This window comes from Triticum aestivum, chromosome 1B (genome assembly GCF_018294505.1).
Source record: "Triticum aestivum cultivar Chinese Spring chromosome 1B, IWGSC CS RefSeq v2.1, whole genome shotgun sequence".
Taxonomy (NCBI): domain Eukaryota; kingdom Viridiplantae; phylum Streptophyta; class Magnoliopsida; order Poales; family Poaceae; genus Triticum; species Triticum aestivum.
In genome coordinates this window covers 592,344,207-592,363,723 of record NC_057795.1, presented here as the reverse complement: position 1 = coordinate 592,363,723, position 19,517 = coordinate 592,344,207, and the positions used below count along the sequence as shown (strand labels likewise).

The following is a 19,517-nucleotide window of genomic DNA, read 5'->3' as shown; positions in this document are numbered from 1 at the left end:
TCATCATTCATCACAACTTCTGGCCATATCACATCACATGACAATTGCTGCAAAAACAAGTTAGACGTCCTATAATTGTTGTTGCATCTTTTACGTGGCTGCAATTGGGTTCTAGCAAGAACGTTTTCTTACCTACGAATAACCACAACGTGATTTTGTCAACTTCTATTTACCCTTCATAAGGACCCTTTTCATCTAATCCGCTCCAACTAAAGTAGGAGAGACAGACACCCGCTAGCCACCTTATGCAACTAGTGCATGTCAGTCGGTGGAACCTGTCTCATGTAAGCGTACGTGTAAGGTCGGTCCGGGCCGCTTCATCCCACAATACCGCTGAAGCAAGAAAAGACTAGTAGCGGCAAGCAAGTTGACAAGATCTACGCCCACAACAAAATTGTGTTCTACTCATGCAATAGAGAACTACGCATAGACCTAGCTCATGATGCCACTATTGGGGAACGTTGCAGAAAATAAAAAATTTCCTACGGTTTCACCAAGATCCATCTATGAGTTCATCTAAGCAAAGAGTGAAAGGGGAGATGCATCTACATACCACTTTGTAGATCGCGAGCGGAAGCGTTCAAAAGAACGGGGTTGAAGTAGTCATTCTCGTCGTGATCCTATCACCGGAGATCCTAGCGCCGAACGGACGGCACCTCCGCGTTCAACACACGTACGGTCAGCGTGACGTCTCCTCCGTCTTGATCCAGGAAGGGGGAAGGAGAGGTTGATGATGATCCAGTAGCACGACGGCGTGGTGGTGGATGCAGCAGAACTCCGGCAGGGCTTCGCCAAGCTGCTGCAGGAGGAGGACGAGGTGTAGCAGGGGGAGGGAGGCGCCAAGACTTGGGGTGTGGCTGCCCTCCCCCTGCCCTCCTTTATATAGGCCCCCAGGGGGGCGCCGGCCCTGGGATATGCAATCTCCCAAGGGGGCGGCGGCCAGGGGGGTGGAGTGCCCCCAAGGCAAGTGGTGCGCCCCCCCCCCCCACCTAGGGTTTCCAACCCTAGGCGTAGGGGGCCCAAGGGGGGCGCACCAGCCCACTAGGGGCTGGTTCCCCTCCCACTTCAGCCCACGGGGCCCTCCGGGATAGGTGGCCCCACCCGGTGGACCCCTGGGACCCTTCTGGCGGTCTCGGTACAATACCGGGTGACCCCGACACTTTCCCGATGGCCGAAATAGCACTTCCTATATAGTTTTCTTTACCTCCGGACCATTCCGGAACTCCTCGTGACGTCCGGGATCTCATCCGGGACTCCGAATAACATTCGGTTTGCTGCATACTCATATTCATACAACCCTAGCGTCACCGAACCTTAAGTGTGTAGACCCTACGGGTTCGAGAGACATGCAGACATGACCGAGACAGCTCTCCGGTCAATACCCAACAGCGGGATCTGGATACCCATGTTGGCTCCCACATACTCCTCGATGATCTCATCGAATGAACCACGATGTCGAGGGTTCAAGCAACCCCGTATACTATTCCCTTTGTCAGACGGTATGTTACTTGCCCGAGACTCGATCGTCAGTATCCCAATACCTCGTTCAGTCTCATTACCGGCAAGTCACTTTACTCGTACCGTAATGCATGATCTCGTGACCAGACACTTGGTCACTTTGAGCTCATTATGATGATGCACTACCGAGTGGGCCCAGTGATACCTCTCCGTAACACGGAGTGACAAATCCCAGTATCGATCCGTGTCAACCCAACAGACACTTTCGGAGATACCTGTAGTGCACCTTTATAGTCACCCAGTTATGTTGTGATGTTTGGTACACCCAAAGCACTCCTACGGTATCCGGGAGTTACACGATCTCATGGTCTAAGGAAGAGATACTTGACATTGGAAAAGCTCTAGCAAAACGAACTACACGATCTTGTGCTGTGCTTAGGAATGGGTCTTGTCCATCACATCATTCTCCTAATGATGTGATCCCGTTGTCAACGACATCTAATGTCCATAGTCAGGAAACCATGACTATCTGTTGACCAACGAGCTAGTCAACTAGAGGCTTACTAGGGACGTATTGTGGTCTATGTATTCACACGTGTATTACGATTTCCGGATAATACAATTATAGCATGAATAAAAGACAATTATCATGAACAAGGAAATATAATAATAATCCTTTTATTATTGCCTCTAGGGCATATTTCCAACAATGACGCCCGAACATCAGGCACGCGAGTCGGTCAAGAGGAAGGGTCGGAGGCACGCCGCGGACGCGAGGGATGAGGCCGCCGTCATCGCCGCCGCGCAGCAGGATCTCACCAACGCCCGCGTCGCGGCGGTAACGAGGGAGGCGCTCTACATGCTAGGGCTAAACCCTAGCCAGCACGGCCTCGTCCAAGCCGCCGTCGCCGCCGCCAGCACCGGATCATCGGTGTTTCCGAGGATGGTGTTGTCTGACTCACCCCGCGCGTCGGTTTGCAAACCGATCTCCAGCTTCCACGTCTACCCACAGGCCTCCCCACCTCTCCGGGGAGTGCTCGCCCGGAGTGAGCATGATCGCACCTTCCACGCCCGCGCCCGCGCCCATCGACCTCAACTCCACCCCGGTTGCCGGTGGATCATCATCCAGCGGCGCGAGGAAACGCGCGCGGCAGACGCCGGCCAGCATGCTCCCGGAGGCCCACAACCTTTTCGACGAAATGCCGTCCGGCGCCGACAAGGACTACATGCAGAACCTCATCTTCGAGGATGGTGTGCCGGCCGCTGGCTACGATCCCGACGAGACACAAAGCCAGGACGACCGCTGGATATGATCCCGACCAGGCGGCCTTCATGCGTGATCAGGTCAGCATCGACCTGGACGGCTTCCCCCTCGACCACGAGTTCCCGAACGACTACGGGCAAGAGGAAGAGGACGAGTGCGACATCAACGTGGAGCCCTTGTTCGAGGACGAGCTCGCCAACCAAGCCGCCGGTCCTAAGCTGAAGCACAAGAGCAAGCGTACGAAGGCGTACACGACGGCCGAGGACAAGCTTCTTTGCGAGTGTTGGCGAGACATTGGACAAGACCCCAAGACGGGCACTAAGCAAAAGCACTCAACCTTTTGGACTCGTGTCCACCGAGAGTTTCATGAGCGCAAGAAGTTTCCGCCGTACCAATTTGTGAGCACGCGCGGGTGGGTCTCCATTTCCAAGCAGTGGAGGGTGATCCAACAAGAGTGCAATAAGTTTTGCGCCACTCTTGAGAGCGTCAAGGCCCGCCCCGTGAGCGGCATCGGCATGCAAGACATGGTATGCTAGCAAGCCACCCTCTTTTGTGTCATCAAGTTCATCCTTTGCGTGTTCATTTGCATATCACTTGCCCATATGCTTGCACGGAAACATTTTGTAGGCATTTCAAGCTTTGGAGGCATTCAAGGTGCAAAACAATGGCAAGTGCTTCAACCTCTCCCATTGCTATCGGGTCATCAAGGACGAGGAGAAGTTCAAGGCGCAATATGCCGCAATCAAGTCATGTGGAAGGAAGAAAGCCGTGGAGGATGTTGGGGAGGGCGAGCCGGCACGGCCGCGGGGGAAGACCAACTCCAAGAAGGAGGACAAGCGAGATGCGGCCACCAACGCTTTGATCGCAAGCGTGGACGGCATGATCAACAAGGAGGACTCAAGGGAGGAGGAGCGTCGGCGTTTCAAGGCGGAGCAAATGGACGCTTTCATGGAGATCCAAAGGAGGAGGCTTGACCTGGACACCGAGAAGCAAACCAAGATGTTCGAGTTAGAGGCTGAGAAGCAAGCCAAAATGCTAGAGATCGAGGCCGCCAACGCCAAGACCAAGGCGAAAGAAGTGGCTCTCACGAGCATGATGACCGGGGTGGAGATCACGAAGGTGGATCTCAACACCGTGTCGCCAAGGAAGAGGTCGTGGTTCGAGAATATGCAGGCCGACATGCTCAAGTTCGACGACGAGTGATCTATGGCGGCGAGCGCCATCTTTTTTTGTATGTCGGCAGGTGTGCCGGCATGACCACGGGAGCCGCGATGGCGCGGTTGAACTCAAATCCCATTTTTTTTGTGTGCTGGCATGTGTGCTGGCAGGCTGGCGAGTGCGCCAGCATGAAATGTGGTGATATTTTCTAAAGCCGACATTGTATGCCGGCGCTGGCATGATGCAGCATGAGACATGGCCGCTGACATGATCGCCCCGCGGGTCTTTTTTTAAAAAGTTGAACGCGGGCATGAAATGGGTCGGCGCGTTGGGCGTACTGCCGACCCAAATACAAAACTGGGCGGACGCCGGGCGGGCGGCCGACCCAAACGGACATAAGTCGGATAAATGCGCCGTCCGTTTGGGTCGGCCCATTGAAGTTGCTCTAACGTAAAAAAACATGAATTAGGGCAAGAGCTGGTATCGGTTTTCGCCCGGTTGTCCGTTAATTAACTGGTCAACTCTCTTCTTTTTAATTAATCGATGAGGCAAATCTGTTGCCTCCGTTTTGAAGGGAAAAAATGACGGCATGGAGGAAGGGCTCAACACTGTCTAAATCCCGAGTTTGGGACATTCCAGTGTCTCGCGCCGTCCTCATAAGTGGCAACTAATGGTTAATCTACACAAGAAAACACCACCACGCATCGCCACTAGCTCCGCGGTCCTCGCCGGTGGAAATGGATTATATGAAGGGGAAGGACACGATCAAGGTCGTGCATCACCCTTGGTGATGCATACACTAACAGTCTGATGCGGGAATGATCATGGCGCTGCAAGAGCATAAATGAATCATCAACTGCTCCAGACTACCGACTGATTGATCATCGCCCGTCACCGTTGTCGCCGGATCATAAGGTCAAAGCCCCTTCAGAGACAGTTGGCCACCAAAATGCCGCAAGCCAGAGGCAGTGCCGACATATTGGCCAGACCCACGGCACCACCCGGCCCCGGGTACTTCAGTTTTATTGGATTTCAGATGGTTTTGAGGGGCACGGAAAAATTTAGATATGTGATGTCAGATAATTTCGAACCTTCCATGAAACGGATCATTTCCTGCATTAGAACGTTGATGAAACTTTGACTGTGGCACCAGTTCAGGTGTGTGTAGTCAAGCAGTTCGGCAGTTCAGTTCCTTTCTAACCTAACAATCAATAAATCGCCCTAAAATCGCAAATTTGTACACATTTCAGATCTCCACCCTAAGCTGGCTAGCTAGCCGCCGCCGCCGCTAGGACTACGACTACGAGAGGACATCGAAGGCGCGGGCGTCCTTGGCGACCCGGATGAAGACGTCCTCCAGCGTGGTGTCTGCCACGCCCCACCCATGCACGGGGAACATGGCCCTCGCCGCCTCCACCGCGCCGAATACGCCGTCCAGCCGCACCTCCCGCTTCGGCAGCTCGAACTTCTGCGTCCCCGACATGCCGTAGATCTTCACCGCGCTCGGCGACAGCTCGGCGATCAGCCGGGCCATCACCTCCTCGTGCTCCGCCGCCGTCGTTATCGTCAGGATGCGGGTGCCGCCGTACCTTGTCTTCAGCTGCAACACCAAATGTATTATCTTTTTAATTTGCAGCAATGAAATGCTTAACAAGGAAGACCAAACCATAATTTTCAGGTAAACTTTCTATTAACATCTTTTTTACCAAAACGACTTTATTGATCAGCTAAACATAGTACATCGGACCGTTGTGTAATTCTGGTGTGCATACCTCCTTGGGTGTTCCAAGGCACTGAAAGTTTCCGCTCACGAAGATGCCAACCCGATCGCACAGCTCCTCGGCCTCTTCCATTGAATGGGCTGAAATGTCACCGTATAGCAAGTGAGTTTAAATGCAGATTACTATATTTAGCATCTGGCTTTTTTTGAAGGGAGGGGAGCATCTTGTTGATGATGGAATGATGGTGAATAACTGGAGGAAAGGCAGGGTTGAAAAATAGGAGGGGCACTCATTACTTGTGAGTATGATGGTGCATTCCTTCTTTGCTCGCTTGATGACGTTCCACAGATCATTCCTGGATATCGTGTCCAACCCGGTGCTCGGTTCGTCCATGTAAACTACCTGATTAATCATAACGAAAATGATGGCGGTTATTGCTGAACTGTTTTGCAGATTGGGGGAAGGGAATGAAGAAATGACTGTTGGAAGTACTTTAGGATTGCCGATGAGTGCGATAGCGACACTGAGCCTTCTTTTCATGCCACCACTGTACTTACTTACAGATTTGTCGCCAAAACCGCAGTGGAAAAGGTTCACGCTCTTCAAGGATTCCTCGACTGCCTGGATTAAGAGACATCTGATGATCAAATAAAATGGATTTCTAGTCCTTCTCTATCAAATGGAGAAAAAAAATCAATTAAACTGCAGTTTCAACTGTACATTAAGTGGTATCAGATAGCTTGCAACAAGGCTGATATGTTAATATTGTACAGTAGTAATATACAGGTTATTTACAAGTTCATGGTCTGAAACTACCTTCGTTAGAGCAGCACCTGCGAGATTCTTCATTCGACCATAAAACAGTAGATGCTCTCTTCCTGTCAGAGTCTCCCAAAGCAAACTGCATATATTAGTTGGAGAATATTTTGTTGTCATCCCAACACTGACAGAACCATCTTCAGAAGGAAAATGCAAGACTGGTCACTTGTGATCTTACTCGTGCTGTGGACATACACCGATGTTTGCATATATTTCATTCATATCTTTTCTCAAATCCATTCCATGTATGTAAGCAGTTCCGCAAGTAGGCGCCACTAGTCCAATCATCTGCATATACAGTAGCCATGACTAGTGTCAACCGTTTTTGATGTTTCATATTTTGTGGTGTCTTAACATTGTTGCGCTATGAGGAAACAGTGAGACTGGCAGAAATTAAAGTCCTTATGATTCATGAGAAATCAAGTCAGTGAATGTTCAAGTGTTGTTAATGACCTCTAACATACGATCACCATCTAAATTAAAGTTAGTCTGACAACACAAGCATATGGAGCCGAAGCAGACTTTGAAGCTGTCACTCACCATGTTGATAAAGGATGACTTCCCTGCCCCATTGGGACCAAGCATTCCGAAACACTGCCCTTTGTGCAATGCGAGCGACAACCCTCTCACCGCGAGCTTGTCGGGGTTCCTGTTATTCCCACGGTACACTTTCTTTAGATTGTGGCAGATGATCATATTCCTAGTGTCCATTTCCTTCAGTAATCGTTTCACCACCTTGTGCTGAAAGTCAAAATTTGAACAACAATTCAGAACTGTCTGCCTGCTAAACAGGTCAGCTATAGCATATATGGATGCTTAACTAACCTCGAGGAAAACATCATCCTTGGCCATATCAGCAAAGACCCTCTTGGATCTCGGATTCGCTTTATATGACGGCGACGAGTGCTTGGTCGACAGAATTCCGAAGAGAAAAATAGGATGCCATGCAGGTCTGTGGTCCAAAAAATATGCCACAAGAAGCAGAAGTATCCATTCTATGAACGTCAGAATCAAAACATCTTTCATCCCGTTGATCGGGTCGTTCAAGTCCCCCCATTGCATTCCAGGCTTCCCCATGTAGCTTCCTGCAGCTGCATACTCGGATAACTCATAAACCCCTCGGTAGAGGGAGAACCCGGGAACAAGCTCCATTATCACTAGCCAAGGTCCTAATAGACATGTAAAACAATGTAGTGCTCATTAAGAATGGATTGAAATCAGTGAGATAATTGGAAATTTTGGGTGAATTATATAGAAGTTACTTACTTGGGAAGTTAGTATCCTCAATGAACAACTTCAATAGCGCTTCTCCGAGAAGGCCAGAGCCAAAGACATAGATGTAACTTATTACTGCAACACAGAAAAGAAAAGACTGATCCTGATTAGGATATAAAAGGGGGAGGCCACATATTTGAGGAAATCAAACAGAAGGCTTGATTTTACTGACCACTAGCAGTCTTGACCGATGAGAAGAATGACGCGAGGAGAAAGGCTAAAACAATTTGCAGGTTGATGTAGATAAAAAAGAACAAAAACTGTATAACATGGCTGTTCAATCTGAATATGTCGAGACCTGCAAAAAAAAAGAGTTATCTGTATGATTTATAAGCTTTTTTGCCTCCAGGCCTCTGCGTGCGTGGATTCAATTGACACATACACCATAACTGAAACTTAAATTTAGTTAACCTGGAGTTAATTTAGTACCTATAAGTGAGCCGAAAACCGCAAAGAAGGTCACATATGCTCCTGAAAGGGACAGGAAGTAGGAATACGATATCAGCCAATATGGTCCATCCTTGAGTCCATGCATTTTCATCATTAGTCTTAGGTTCTGCTGCTTCTCATAAACAAGATATGTTAATATTACCTGGAAATAAAAACAACTGAAATGAGTTCGTCGTCGAACACTAACACATATATTTCTCCTAATACTCACTGGCAGGAGTAAATGATTGTAGAAGACGATATATATATATAATGAACTCACTGGAAGGAGGAGTTGAACCGTCCATGTGAAGAAGAGTGCGTCGAGGAGAGTTGTGAGGTCCAGTTTCATTTTGATTGCAGCTTTGGGCATCTCTTTCAGAAATTCTAGGCGCATTTCTGCATTCACTCCTGGTAGAACCTGCTTGAGATATGCAGTGGATGCCTACGGTTCAAATGCATAATAATCAGCACTAAGTAGTAAAGAAACTATGCAGAGGCCGGCGGTAATCCTCCTTTTCTAAAAAAAATAGTAGTAAAGAAGGCGGCTTATTCTTGAGTATGAGCTTGAAAGTAAGCTGCAGGCAGGTTTGTAAGTATAGTACCATATTAACCAACCGTGCAACGCGCAAAACTGTCATGGAATGGTGCCCATTGTCCCTGCTGAAGCTTGAGTTGTACGAAACGTATACATGGAACAGCCCCTTGCTTGTATCAAGAAAGTCATAACCTGCAAGATTGCACTCCAAAATGAGACATTTTTTGCACAACAAAGAACTAGTACATCTGAATTATGAAAAGAAGAGAAAGTAATATCGAAAGTCAGATCAGGCTACCGGCAAGGAATTCGTTTGATCTTCTCCTCTTATTTGCACGTTTATAACCGTTGAACAAACGGCGGTTTATCACCGACGAACTCGCGCACCACAATGGCAAACCTTGAACACACTCCATGCCTGTTCCGTTAATTTCACAAAGAAGAAGTGTTAAAAGCTGCTATTGTGCAAAGAATCTTCATCAAAGGAAAGGAACAACAACGTGGATGAATGTAAACACTGCACGATATATAATATCAATTGTACAGGGTATTTACCCAGTTGGAGTGGCATTCCACCATCAGAATTTCCTGAAACATTGTGCTTTTGCCACGAACACTTTGACTGGATCACGTATAAGGTCTCGTTGGGCACGAGGCCGGGCTCGACGAACAGCTCATGCGCGGGCAATGTTCTGGAGCCCTGGATGTATGGATTGACGGATTCAATGATCAATGCACGTCATTCCCAAAGAAGAATACCAAAACATTTTGGCTGATCGAACAACTCACAGGGACTACTTTGGAGAGGTGGTCAAGAGAGGATGAGGAGTTCATGGTTTTAGGCATGAGAAAATAGTCTGAAGGAGAGAGGTCTGGGAACAGCCCCCTTCCAAGGCCTGTCGATGGAGAAAGTTCAGTCAACAAAACCGCACGTGAGTCGTGGAGAGTATATGTATATTAAATTTATTTTATTTTACTTTGGGAGAGGCCACGGTTGAGTCCGGTGAGGAGCACCGTGACCGGGGCGCAGGACGCGTTGGTGCAGCGCGCAGGGCGGCCGTGCACGAAGGCCGGGACGACGGGCACCTGCAGGAGCGCCGGCCACCTGGGCGGCGCGGCCACCTCGCAGCTGATGGCCTGCGTGGGCGTGGAGTGCTGGACGCCGCAGTGGCCCCCCTCGCAGCCGCACCGGAACGGGGGCCGGTCCAGCTCGCGGTCGACCACGGCCTGGATGGCGACGAGCAGCGCGCAGAGCAGCACCGGGAACACGGCGATCGCGGCGTTGGTCTTCCAGTTCCTCCTCTAGAAACAATCAAAGGTCGTCATTCCGGCCTGCCTGAACAAAGAGAGAATTAAGAGGCAGAAGAAGATCGGTGACTCACCTGGAAGGCGAGGTTCTTGAGGAGGAGGGCATGGAGCTGCCTGCAGAACCTCGCGAGGGCACGGGCACGCGTGCGCGTGCGGTTGCCGTTGCGACCGCCGGTCGCAGACACCATTTCTGCCGGATCAAGGTTGACGCGCGCGGCCGGAGTAAGAAGAAAGCAAGGCAAGCTACCAGGGCATGGGGAGTGTGTGTGTGTATACAATATACATCTAGAGTATATATGAAGCGGATGGATGGAGGAGGGAGGACCTAGGTCAGCGTGGCACCTCGTGGCGCGCACGCGCGGCAGGGCGTGAGCATCACGCGTGCTGCCGCCGTCCGCGGCGGAGCGCCTCCATGGAACCTGGCACCGCACGCGCTTCCTCGCTCTCTCGCTCGATCTGCGCTCGGTTCAACGCTGCACCGCCCACCTTAACTCCGGCCGGGTGTTACGCTCGAGTGCACATACTACACCGGAGCAGTACGTAACCGGTCTCTGATCCCAGCCCCAGCCCCCGCGCGCGGCCGTTACGTAAGGAGGAGGTGACCGACGACCGAGCCTGGCTTGCTGCATGCACACGTCGATCTCTCCTTCTCCCCAGGCCCAGGTCGGGACACTAGCTCACATATACACTATATATATAGTGTACGCGTATAGTATTACCGGCAGAGTTGGATCAGTTTGGGAGTTATCTCAACTTGGTCTGAGATACCAAGAAGACAGTTAAGATCAACCCAGATCAACAGGGAAACATGCATGATGCATCATCGCTTTCACCGTCGTGCAAATACGGCAGTATCGATCACTGTACGGAGGCGTACGTACGTGGGAATGACGTACCGAGAGAGAAGAGAACCAATATTTCCATCTTGGGCTGCTGATTTTGTGCATGGCCGGCCGGCCGGCCAGCTTCCCATGACGAACGAACGTACGCGGTTCCCTTGGAGTTATCGATCCCCCTCATTTACGTTACACTACGTACTCCGTATTCAGAGCAGTATATACTGCTCCCTCACCGGATTAATTACGACGTCGATCTCTTCTTCTTGCGGACGAAAGGGATACGAGTGTCGTCCTCCGTGTTTCCGGCCGGCAGGTCCAAACAAAGGATCGATCAACATTAATAATAAAATAACATTTCCGCCGTGATCTCGTACTTCGGCGTGCAGCTTCTATGCAGTCACGGCTCCAGATCCGCAGCATCGCTGAAGGGAACAGAGACGCACGCACGCGATGTGTCTTATACTCTTATATATGCTGATGCCGAGCAAGCAAGTGACGTGCCGTTATGTGAATCCCCACGCAGAATTGCAGACCTCAACATTTGCGACGCTTGTTTCTCAAGCAAAGCAAATGGTTGTTTTCTGATCCCATGAATCACTCCCTGTAAGTTTTTACTAAAGCTGCAACAATTAATTTGAGTCAGAGGGAATAACAATTTCAGATGAATATACTGTATGATCTTTGGGAGCAACCGCTTGAAGACGATTGCATAGAATACATTCAACCGGTTTGGCTACCGGACCAGTGTAATAGATTATGTGTATGGATCATGTAATCTTGCGCGCTGATGTGCGGCGCTTATAGCCAGCACTACAACATGCGTCGCTCACACGTCCCTGTTACATGGCCTTTCCAAGCGAGCGGAGTAGCCGCTAGCTAGTGAGTGCAAGCACTAGCAAACGAGCGATCACCTGTATTTATTTTTTATTTAGTCCACCTTGTTTTTTTTTTGGTTGGCTTTATTTTATTTTATTTTTTCAATCCATGAATATGAAAAACTGTTCATGGATTTTGAATTGTTCATCAATTTAAAATACAATCAAGAATTTTAGAAATGTTCCAATATAAAATTGTTCAAGAACTTCAAACAATGTTCATGATTTTTATTAAAAAATATGAATTTGAAAAAATATTTCTGATTTAAAAAAACTGCATTTGAAAAAGTTATGCACTTCAAAAAATGACTATGAATTTGACTTTTCTCATGAACTGGAAAATTGTTCGAGAATTTGATAAACAATTGCAAAATTTTAAAATGTTCTGAATTCATAACAATTAAAAATATAAAAATGTTTAAGCATAGAAAAATTATTATGAATTTAAAATCAGAAAAACCAAAACAAAACCAGCAAAATTTGTGAAAACACAAAGAAAGAAAACTAGAAAACGGTGGATAAAACCCCTAAATAGAAGGTTCCCAATACCTGCGTAGAACCTGTGGAAAACCGTTCCCCGGGAATTTCCTGTTTGCCGCGCGTTGAGGAAAACTGTCGCACAAACACACAGTTCTTTTTTAGGGATGCAGAAACAGACAGGTGAGGTCGACATCGAGCTAATTGGGCCGGCCCTTTTTGGGAACCTTCTCAAAGTTCCTGAACCATTTTTTTATTTCTTTTGTCATTTTTCCTGTGATTTTTGGTTTTTGGTTTTCGGTTTCTGTTTCATTTTGTTTTATTATTCTTCCTTTTTCACTTTTCATAAATTTATAATTCTTCAAAAACTATTTGGGAATTCAAATTTTGGTTGGGTTTTTTAAAAAAAATGTATTTTTTTAAATCGCAATTTTCAAAAAAAAGACCGAATCTTAAAAAAATGAAAAAAATCAGAATTTTTTCACGGTTTTAAAAAAGTTTGGGGATTTCAAAATTTGTTCACTTTTATTAAAAGCAGGTTGGATTTTCCAAGTTTGTTCGACAATTTTCAAAAATGTCCAGAATTTCAATAAAAGTTGATGTTTACGAAATTTGTTCATGTTTTGTAAAAAATGTTTTCGTTTAAAAAAATGAATCTTTTTCTAACTTATATGACAAACGAATATGAAACACTGGGATTGCCGAATTCACAAGTAAATTTGAGATATACAGCTTTACACAATACTAAATTTACACCTCAAGTGCCACACTAACCAAAACTTATATACAGTGAAGTTCAAGCAAGTCTCATACACCATATATTTCTCAACAAAGAAAAAGAATACTGACCTATAAATCAAATATACTAATTACACGTTGAAAGCTTGTGCTCCCTTGGCAACCTTGATGAAGACATCCTCCAAGGTGGTGTCAGCGAGGCCCCAAGCGTGTATGCTAAAACGGCTTTTTGCACTCTCAACTTCATTGAAAACGTCTGCTATCTTCACCTCCTGCTTTGGCAGCTCAAATTTCTGTGTTCCAGATATGTGATATATCCTGTTTGCATTTGGCGACAAACGGCGAACCAGCTGCTCAACCTCCTGCTCATGCTCCGAAGATGTTGTCATTGTGAACACGTAGGTGCCTCCGTATCTTGCTTTCAGCTGCAAAACATTGCAGAGGAAAATGTTGTGAGTGCTTAATAAAGTACTCCCTCCGTCCCAAAATTCTTGTCTTAGATTTGTCTAAATACGGATGTATCAAGTCACGTTTTAGTATTAGATACATTCGTATCTAGACAAATCTAAGACAAGAATTTTGGGATGGAGGGAGTAGGATACAGTCACACAAAATGCAGTTATATGCTTCATACAAGGTGAATAGGCAACTTACCTCTTTCGGATGTCCAATGCATTGGAAACCACCATCGACAAAAATACCCAGTCTATCACATAGTACCTCTGCCTCTTCCATTGAATGCGCTGCCAAAGAAAACATACTTGATGATTCACAGTATCTATCGAAGGAATCAGGACATGGTCAGGAAAGATGAATACTTGTAAGAATAATGGCACGGTTTTTCTTTGCTTCTTTCACAACACTCCACAGGTTATTTCTTGATGCTGGATCTAGTCCAGTGCTTGGCTCGTCCATGAAAACAACCTGAAATTATTTACGAAACTTTTAGTCGCAGATTCCATTATATTTTGTGCATATGGAGACACGAGAGGAATCAGGTTAGTACTTTGGGGTCTCCAATTAAGGAGATTGCGACACTAAGCCGCCGTTTCATGCCTCCACTGTACTTCCCCACTTGCTTATCCCCGACACCGCCACGGAATAGGTTAACACTCTTCAGAGAGTCATCAGTTGCCTGACAGCACAAAATATTTTGCATTTCATATGTTAACGCATTCATGCATATTATGATCTGAACTATTGCTGCATGGCAGAACCAATGAACATATAGCACCACATTTCACAATGAGGTAAACAACAAACTGGTGCAGAGTGCAGACATACAGAAATTGCAGAACTATACCTTCAGCAATTCAGCGCCTTTAAGATTTTTTAGTCTTCCATAAAACAACAGATGCTCTCTTCCCGTCAATGTTTCCCAGAGCAAGCTATATTTCAAAAGGCAATAGTATTTTTGACATTATAGTGTGCACGGAGAGTTATACAGAAAATACCATTAGATCAAGGCCATACTCGTGTTGTGGGCAGACACCCATATTTGTGTATATTTCATTCATATCAGTCCGTATGTCCATTCCATGGACATAAGCAGTGCCAGATGTAGGTGGAATGAGCCCAATCATCTGTGGAGGAAAAATGGAAAATACATCCGCAAGGAGTGAATATGTTGGTTAACTTTGTCCAAAAATGAACACATTGTATATGTCTAGTCACCATACCATACTGATGAAGGATGTTTTCCCTGCTCCATTCGGGCCAAGCATTCCAAAGCATTGGCCTTTCGGGAGGGCAAGAGACAACCCACGAACCGCAAGCTTGTCAGGATTCCCATCCTTTCCATGGTACACCTTCGTTAGGTTATCAGATATAATGGCATGGTTTGCACTGGGTTCCAGCAGAAGCTGCTCAACTACCTCTCTCTGAACATAAAGAGAAATCAATTGTCAGGGTCTTCTCTTATAAAAAATGAATAGGTATCTTTGAGAAATATGCAAGGGATTAACCTACTTCTTGAGTAGTGTCGGGGTTCTCCATTTCGATTGTTACTTTAGGTCCTAGTCGCCCGAAGCTATACCTCCGAAATGATGCAGCTCGCTTCTTAAAGCATTTCAAGGAGATCAACAACCTCTTTCGGAGTCCACCACTCAATGATGAGACTTGATCAAGATAAAATGCCAAGGGGAGAAGTATTGCCCATTCGATAACCATGATAATCAATACAGTACGCATTCCATTGACCGGGTCACTCAAATTAGTCCACTCCATACCACTGGTTCCCATTGCAGTTCCAGAGAATGCATATTGACCAAACTCATATAACCCTCGGTAAAGTGAAAATCCAGGGATGATCTCCATGACTACTATCCAACCCTCTTTGTTATGGAAAAACATAACTCGTCATGCATATGATGTAAAGAGAGTTGCCAAACATAAATAAGAAAGTAACTTACTTGGGAAACTATTATCTTCAACAAAAAAACGCAGAAGAAATGCCCCTAGTAAACCAGAACCAAATACATAAATGTAACCAACCACTGCAACACCGTAACTTCCGATTAGTTACTCACAAATATATTATAACCACTCCTTTCTTACTTTAGACATAACAAATTTTAGTGACAGACCTGTGGCTATTTTGACTGAAGAAAAGAAGGACGCTGCGAAAAATGCGAGTGCAATCTGCAGATTTATGTAGATGAAGTAGAAAACAATCTGGATGCTGTAATTATTTGCTGTGAAGAAACGCAGACCTGTACGAAATCAAACCATTTTAAGGAGATTAAATTACGTAAATAAAAGATACTTCTTGATGATTTTCGAAATATGATTTACCTATCACAGAGCCAAAAATGATGAATAGTAGCATATAGACAGCTGATAGAGCAAAGAAGTAAGTGTAAGTTATCATCCAGTAAGGGCCGTCCTTCAAACCATGCATCTTCATCATAATTTTCAGCTTTTGTTGTTTCTCATACACGAGATATGTTAGTACAACCTGAAAAAAGTATTGTACCAACTCATCATTTTTATCCATTTTTTGTGAACTTAAACAAGGTTGTGTCTCATACTCACTGGAAAGAGTAGTTCAACGATCCAGGTGAAGAAGAGTGCGCCAAGAAGAGAAGACAGGTCAAATTTTAACTTTGTTCCTACTTTAGGCATATCTTTAACATATTCAAGCAGCATTTCTACTCCACTTCCCCTGAGAAATTTGATGTATGCGTTGGAAGCCTATAAGAAAGATAGAGCAGTTTTGTTGTAATAGTTGAAATACAAATGAATTTCACTTAATATGAGTTGTGCACCAGTTAAAAGCACATACCATGTTAACCAAGCGTGGCACTCGTAATAGTGCAATTTCAGTAAATGCAGTATTGTTGCTATAGGTAGAGTTGAACCAAATACTAATGTCAAGGCTATCCTTATTTGTGTTCAAGAAGTTGTAACCTGTGAAGAGAAACATGTTATACTCTAAACGAGAAGAACCAATGGTAACACTTCACTGAACTAGATCAGTGAGTACCTGCAGCAAATTCATTCGCCCTCTCTCTTCCACTTTCCCTTTGTTGTCTATATCCCCTAAATAGTTCGTCATTGACAATTGATTCGCTTTCACGCCATAACATCAAACCTTGAATGCACTCTACATCTAGACATTCAAAAGAACATTGGGAATGGAGAGATTAGTAGGTACGCGAGGGACAGAAAATGTATGAAAAAAAGGCACCAACGGCATATTCTCATAAACTAAAATAAAATATTTCAGTAAAAAAAGTAAATTTCCTGCTAACTAACATACATCCTGGTGTTTTTAAAGGAATAGTTTAAATTCGAGTCCCGTCTAATTATTTGATGAGACCTGGTCAGCTGATATATTACTTATTTTAAAATATTAATTAATACATAGAACACTCAAGCAACAAAGCTGATTATAAATATTGATGAAGAAGACGGGAAAAACTCTAACATCACCATTTTACAAGGTCCAATATTTTAAATGTAGTTGACTGGTACTCCCAAGAAACTACTTTACTGGCGTTTTTTTAGTGGAAATCAACAAAGCGGCCTGTTGTCTTTAAAAAAAAGTGCCAGTCTCTATGCAACTAAAGCTTAGAAACATGAGGTAGTAATCCTTTTCTTTGTTGAGATCACGAAGTGGTAATTCCAAATGTTCATGGTTTTCTCGTAGCTTCATCTTAACCAACTCCTTGTTCAGAATACATGTAGCATCTTTGATGAAATGAGGATTCCAGCAAAGGAAAAATGTTACTTACTGAGTTGAAGCGGTATTATTCCAGCATTGACTGAAACTGTTTGCGATAAATTGGACCGGCACTGAGGTTGGACAATATACAGAGTATTCCCTGGAGTAAATGCTGGCTCTAAGAGCTGTCTAAACTCTGGCGTCGTGTCCGAGCCCTGAGACAAACAGATCCAACCAAAAGCTTCGTACATTAGAAAACAAAACATCATAGCACGACTGTATAATCTATAGGCTCGGAAGAAACTCACAGGAACAATCTTGGAGAGCGCAACCAGATAGTTGGTGAAATTCAGAGGCGAAGACAGAGCAGGGAACAGTTGACCCGAAAGACCTGCCGTTCAAAAGCACAAAGATTGAGCCTGAATTATGAACGAAATAGGCTCATGTCATCATCTGCTGGTGTGGCATGACAGAGGGAGATAACATACTTTCGGCGAGCGAGCGGTTGCTTCCGGTGACGAGGAAGGCGGCGGGGCAAGAGCCGGCGTCGCGGCACGCCTGGCCAGGCAAACCGTCGAGCGGCTGGGAGGCGGTGCTGACGGCTCTGGACTCGGGGGTGGGTAGCTGGACCAGGGCCGGCCAGCGCGGCGGGGTGGGGATCGGGCAGCTGGCGACCTGGTCCAGCGTGGAGTGCTGGGCGCCGCACTCGGTCCTCCGGCAGCTGCCGTCGGCGGCCGCGTCGACGCACGCGCAGCCGCAGCGGTACTTGGGCTTGTCGATCTCGCGGTCGATGGCGCCCTGCAGCAGCACCAGCAGGACGCAGAGGAGGATCGGGAAGAGGGTGATGCACACGTTCGTCTTCAGGTTCCTCTTCTGCAGCAGCCATGGATCACAGCAAGCAAACGGGACAGCAAATCAGCAAACTTGGCAAATTCAAATCAATTCACGGCCATATCGCAGTATTGCGCGGTAAATCAAACCATGGATCAACTGAGAAACAGAGCAAGAAGGCGAAGGGGGCCTCACCTGGAAGCAGAGGTTCTTGCGGAGGAGGGCGTTGGCCTGCGTGGAGAAGCCGGCGGGGCCCCTCGAGCCGGTGGAGGAGTCCATTGCTGGCTGGGTGGATTCGGAGGAGAAAGATGGAGCTCAGCTGGTGTGGCAGGTTGCAGCAGCTCTTGGTCGTCTTCTCCAAATTTTATAGCCGCCTTCTTTGTCAGCTCCCGCCAATTCTGCGTCACGCCGTCATTGTGGTGTGGTGTGGTGTGGTGCCTTGTCTCTGCAGTCTGCAGCCGGTGGGGTGGGGGTGGGGTGCAATTCAGAAACATCACGAAGGTGTAAATGTGATTAATTAGCAGCTAAAGTCGCCCGCTTCTGTTTGACTTCTGAAGTTTGTCAGAACCTACGTGGGCCCCACTCATCAGCTAGAGTCGGTTGAACGAACTGTGTCCAAGTAAATAAGAGGCAAACAAGCTGCCACACATAACACATTCTTGATTTGATGGTTTGTAAGATTGCTAAAGTTCATGCCAACCATAACAAGTCATCACATTTGTTAACATAGACTAAATCCTTTTTATCTGTTATAATCACGGGTGAATTCTTTTATTACTCGCTCTGTCCCATAATATAAAAGCGTTTTTTATATTAATTTAATGTCAAAACCGCTTTCTTCTATTACTTCATCCATCCTATAATATAAAAGTATTTTTGACACGGTGTCAAATATTATGGGCTGAAGGGAGTAGAATATTAGTTCAAGTTGCCTATTACTCACTGGTAATTCCAAATATATTGTAGAATCTTTTTTGTTTTGTCAATGCCGCGGAAATGGCGGTAAAAAGGAGGAAAGGATGACATGAACGAGATCTACATCAAACAAGTATCATTTCCATATAAACAAGTTACCAGAACAAAAGTTGAGCACTGGCACGAGCCCAGTACGCTTCGTCATGTACAACCACACAACATTCTTCGAAGTTGGATCTTCGTGATATTAGCTTCGCACAAGTACACACCAGCCACCATAGTATTCCCCATCGCCATAACCATTCCACCATAGATTGAACTTGTACTCCGTTGCTTCCATGGCGATTATTAAGACATTTTTTAACCATGCATTTTGAAGAGCCACTTGTGTTTGTTTTCCTATATATCTTTATGAAATTGGAAAAGCTATTGCCTGTCATTGCATTAAAAAAATAAAGTTGACTATTTCCTTGATACCCGCAAAAAAAAAGACTATTTCCTTGATACCCGCCCGTAGCTTCATCCCCAAGTATCCAGCTTTCAGATTCAACTAGTACAGTTTGACCATGAAGGATTATTCAAACTAATCAATGGAATGAAGCTTAGCAGAAGGCTATCCACCCACGCATCTCGATCGCAATTTGCAACAAAATAATTGATCAGACACCACAGATGCATCAAGTCAATGGTTATCGATGCTCAGAGTA

General features: G+C 46.0%; 2 protein-coding genes across 2 annotated transcripts; both read right to left on the bottom strand.

The window, feature by feature from the left end:
* Positions 1-4,985: 4,985 nt before the first annotated feature.
* On the bottom strand, positions 4,986-10,212 carry LOC123096478 (ABC transporter A family member 7-like). The gene is made up of 17 exons (XM_044518223.1): positions 10,045-10,212; positions 9,884-9,964; positions 9,218-9,362; positions 8,961-9,080; positions 8,730-8,854; positions 8,408-8,569; positions 8,125-8,287; positions 7,868-7,993; positions 7,687-7,770; positions 7,246-7,589; positions 6,961-7,161; positions 6,599-6,708; positions 6,418-6,502; positions 6,094-6,222; positions 5,898-6,003; positions 5,653-5,741; positions 4,986-5,480 (listed from the first exon to the last, which is right to left on the bottom strand). Exons 1-17 carry the CDS (start codon positions 10,156-10,158, stop codon positions 5,181-5,183), a joined length of 2,484 nt encoding a protein of 827 aa, XP_044374158.1. The 5' UTR covers positions 10,159-10,212; the 3' UTR covers positions 4,986-5,180.
* A 2,632-nt stretch (positions 10,213-12,844) lies between these two features.
* Positions 12,845-18,340, bottom strand: LOC123140778 (ABC transporter A family member 7). Its single transcript, XM_044560064.1, has 18 exons — positions 18,091-18,340; positions 17,553-17,937; positions 17,373-17,455; positions 17,135-17,279; positions 16,384-16,509; positions 16,183-16,307; positions 15,933-16,091; positions 15,693-15,855; positions 15,485-15,610; positions 15,311-15,394; positions 14,868-15,232; positions 14,579-14,779; positions 14,373-14,482; positions 14,203-14,287; positions 13,906-14,034; positions 13,718-13,823; positions 13,554-13,642; positions 12,845-13,324 (listed from the first exon to the last, which is right to left on the bottom strand). Exons 1-18 carry the CDS (start codon positions 18,172-18,174, stop codon positions 13,031-13,033), a joined length of 2,859 nt encoding a protein of 952 aa, XP_044415999.1. The 5' UTR covers positions 18,175-18,340; the 3' UTR covers positions 12,845-13,030.
* Between the last annotated feature and the right edge of the window lie 1,177 nt (positions 18,341-19,517).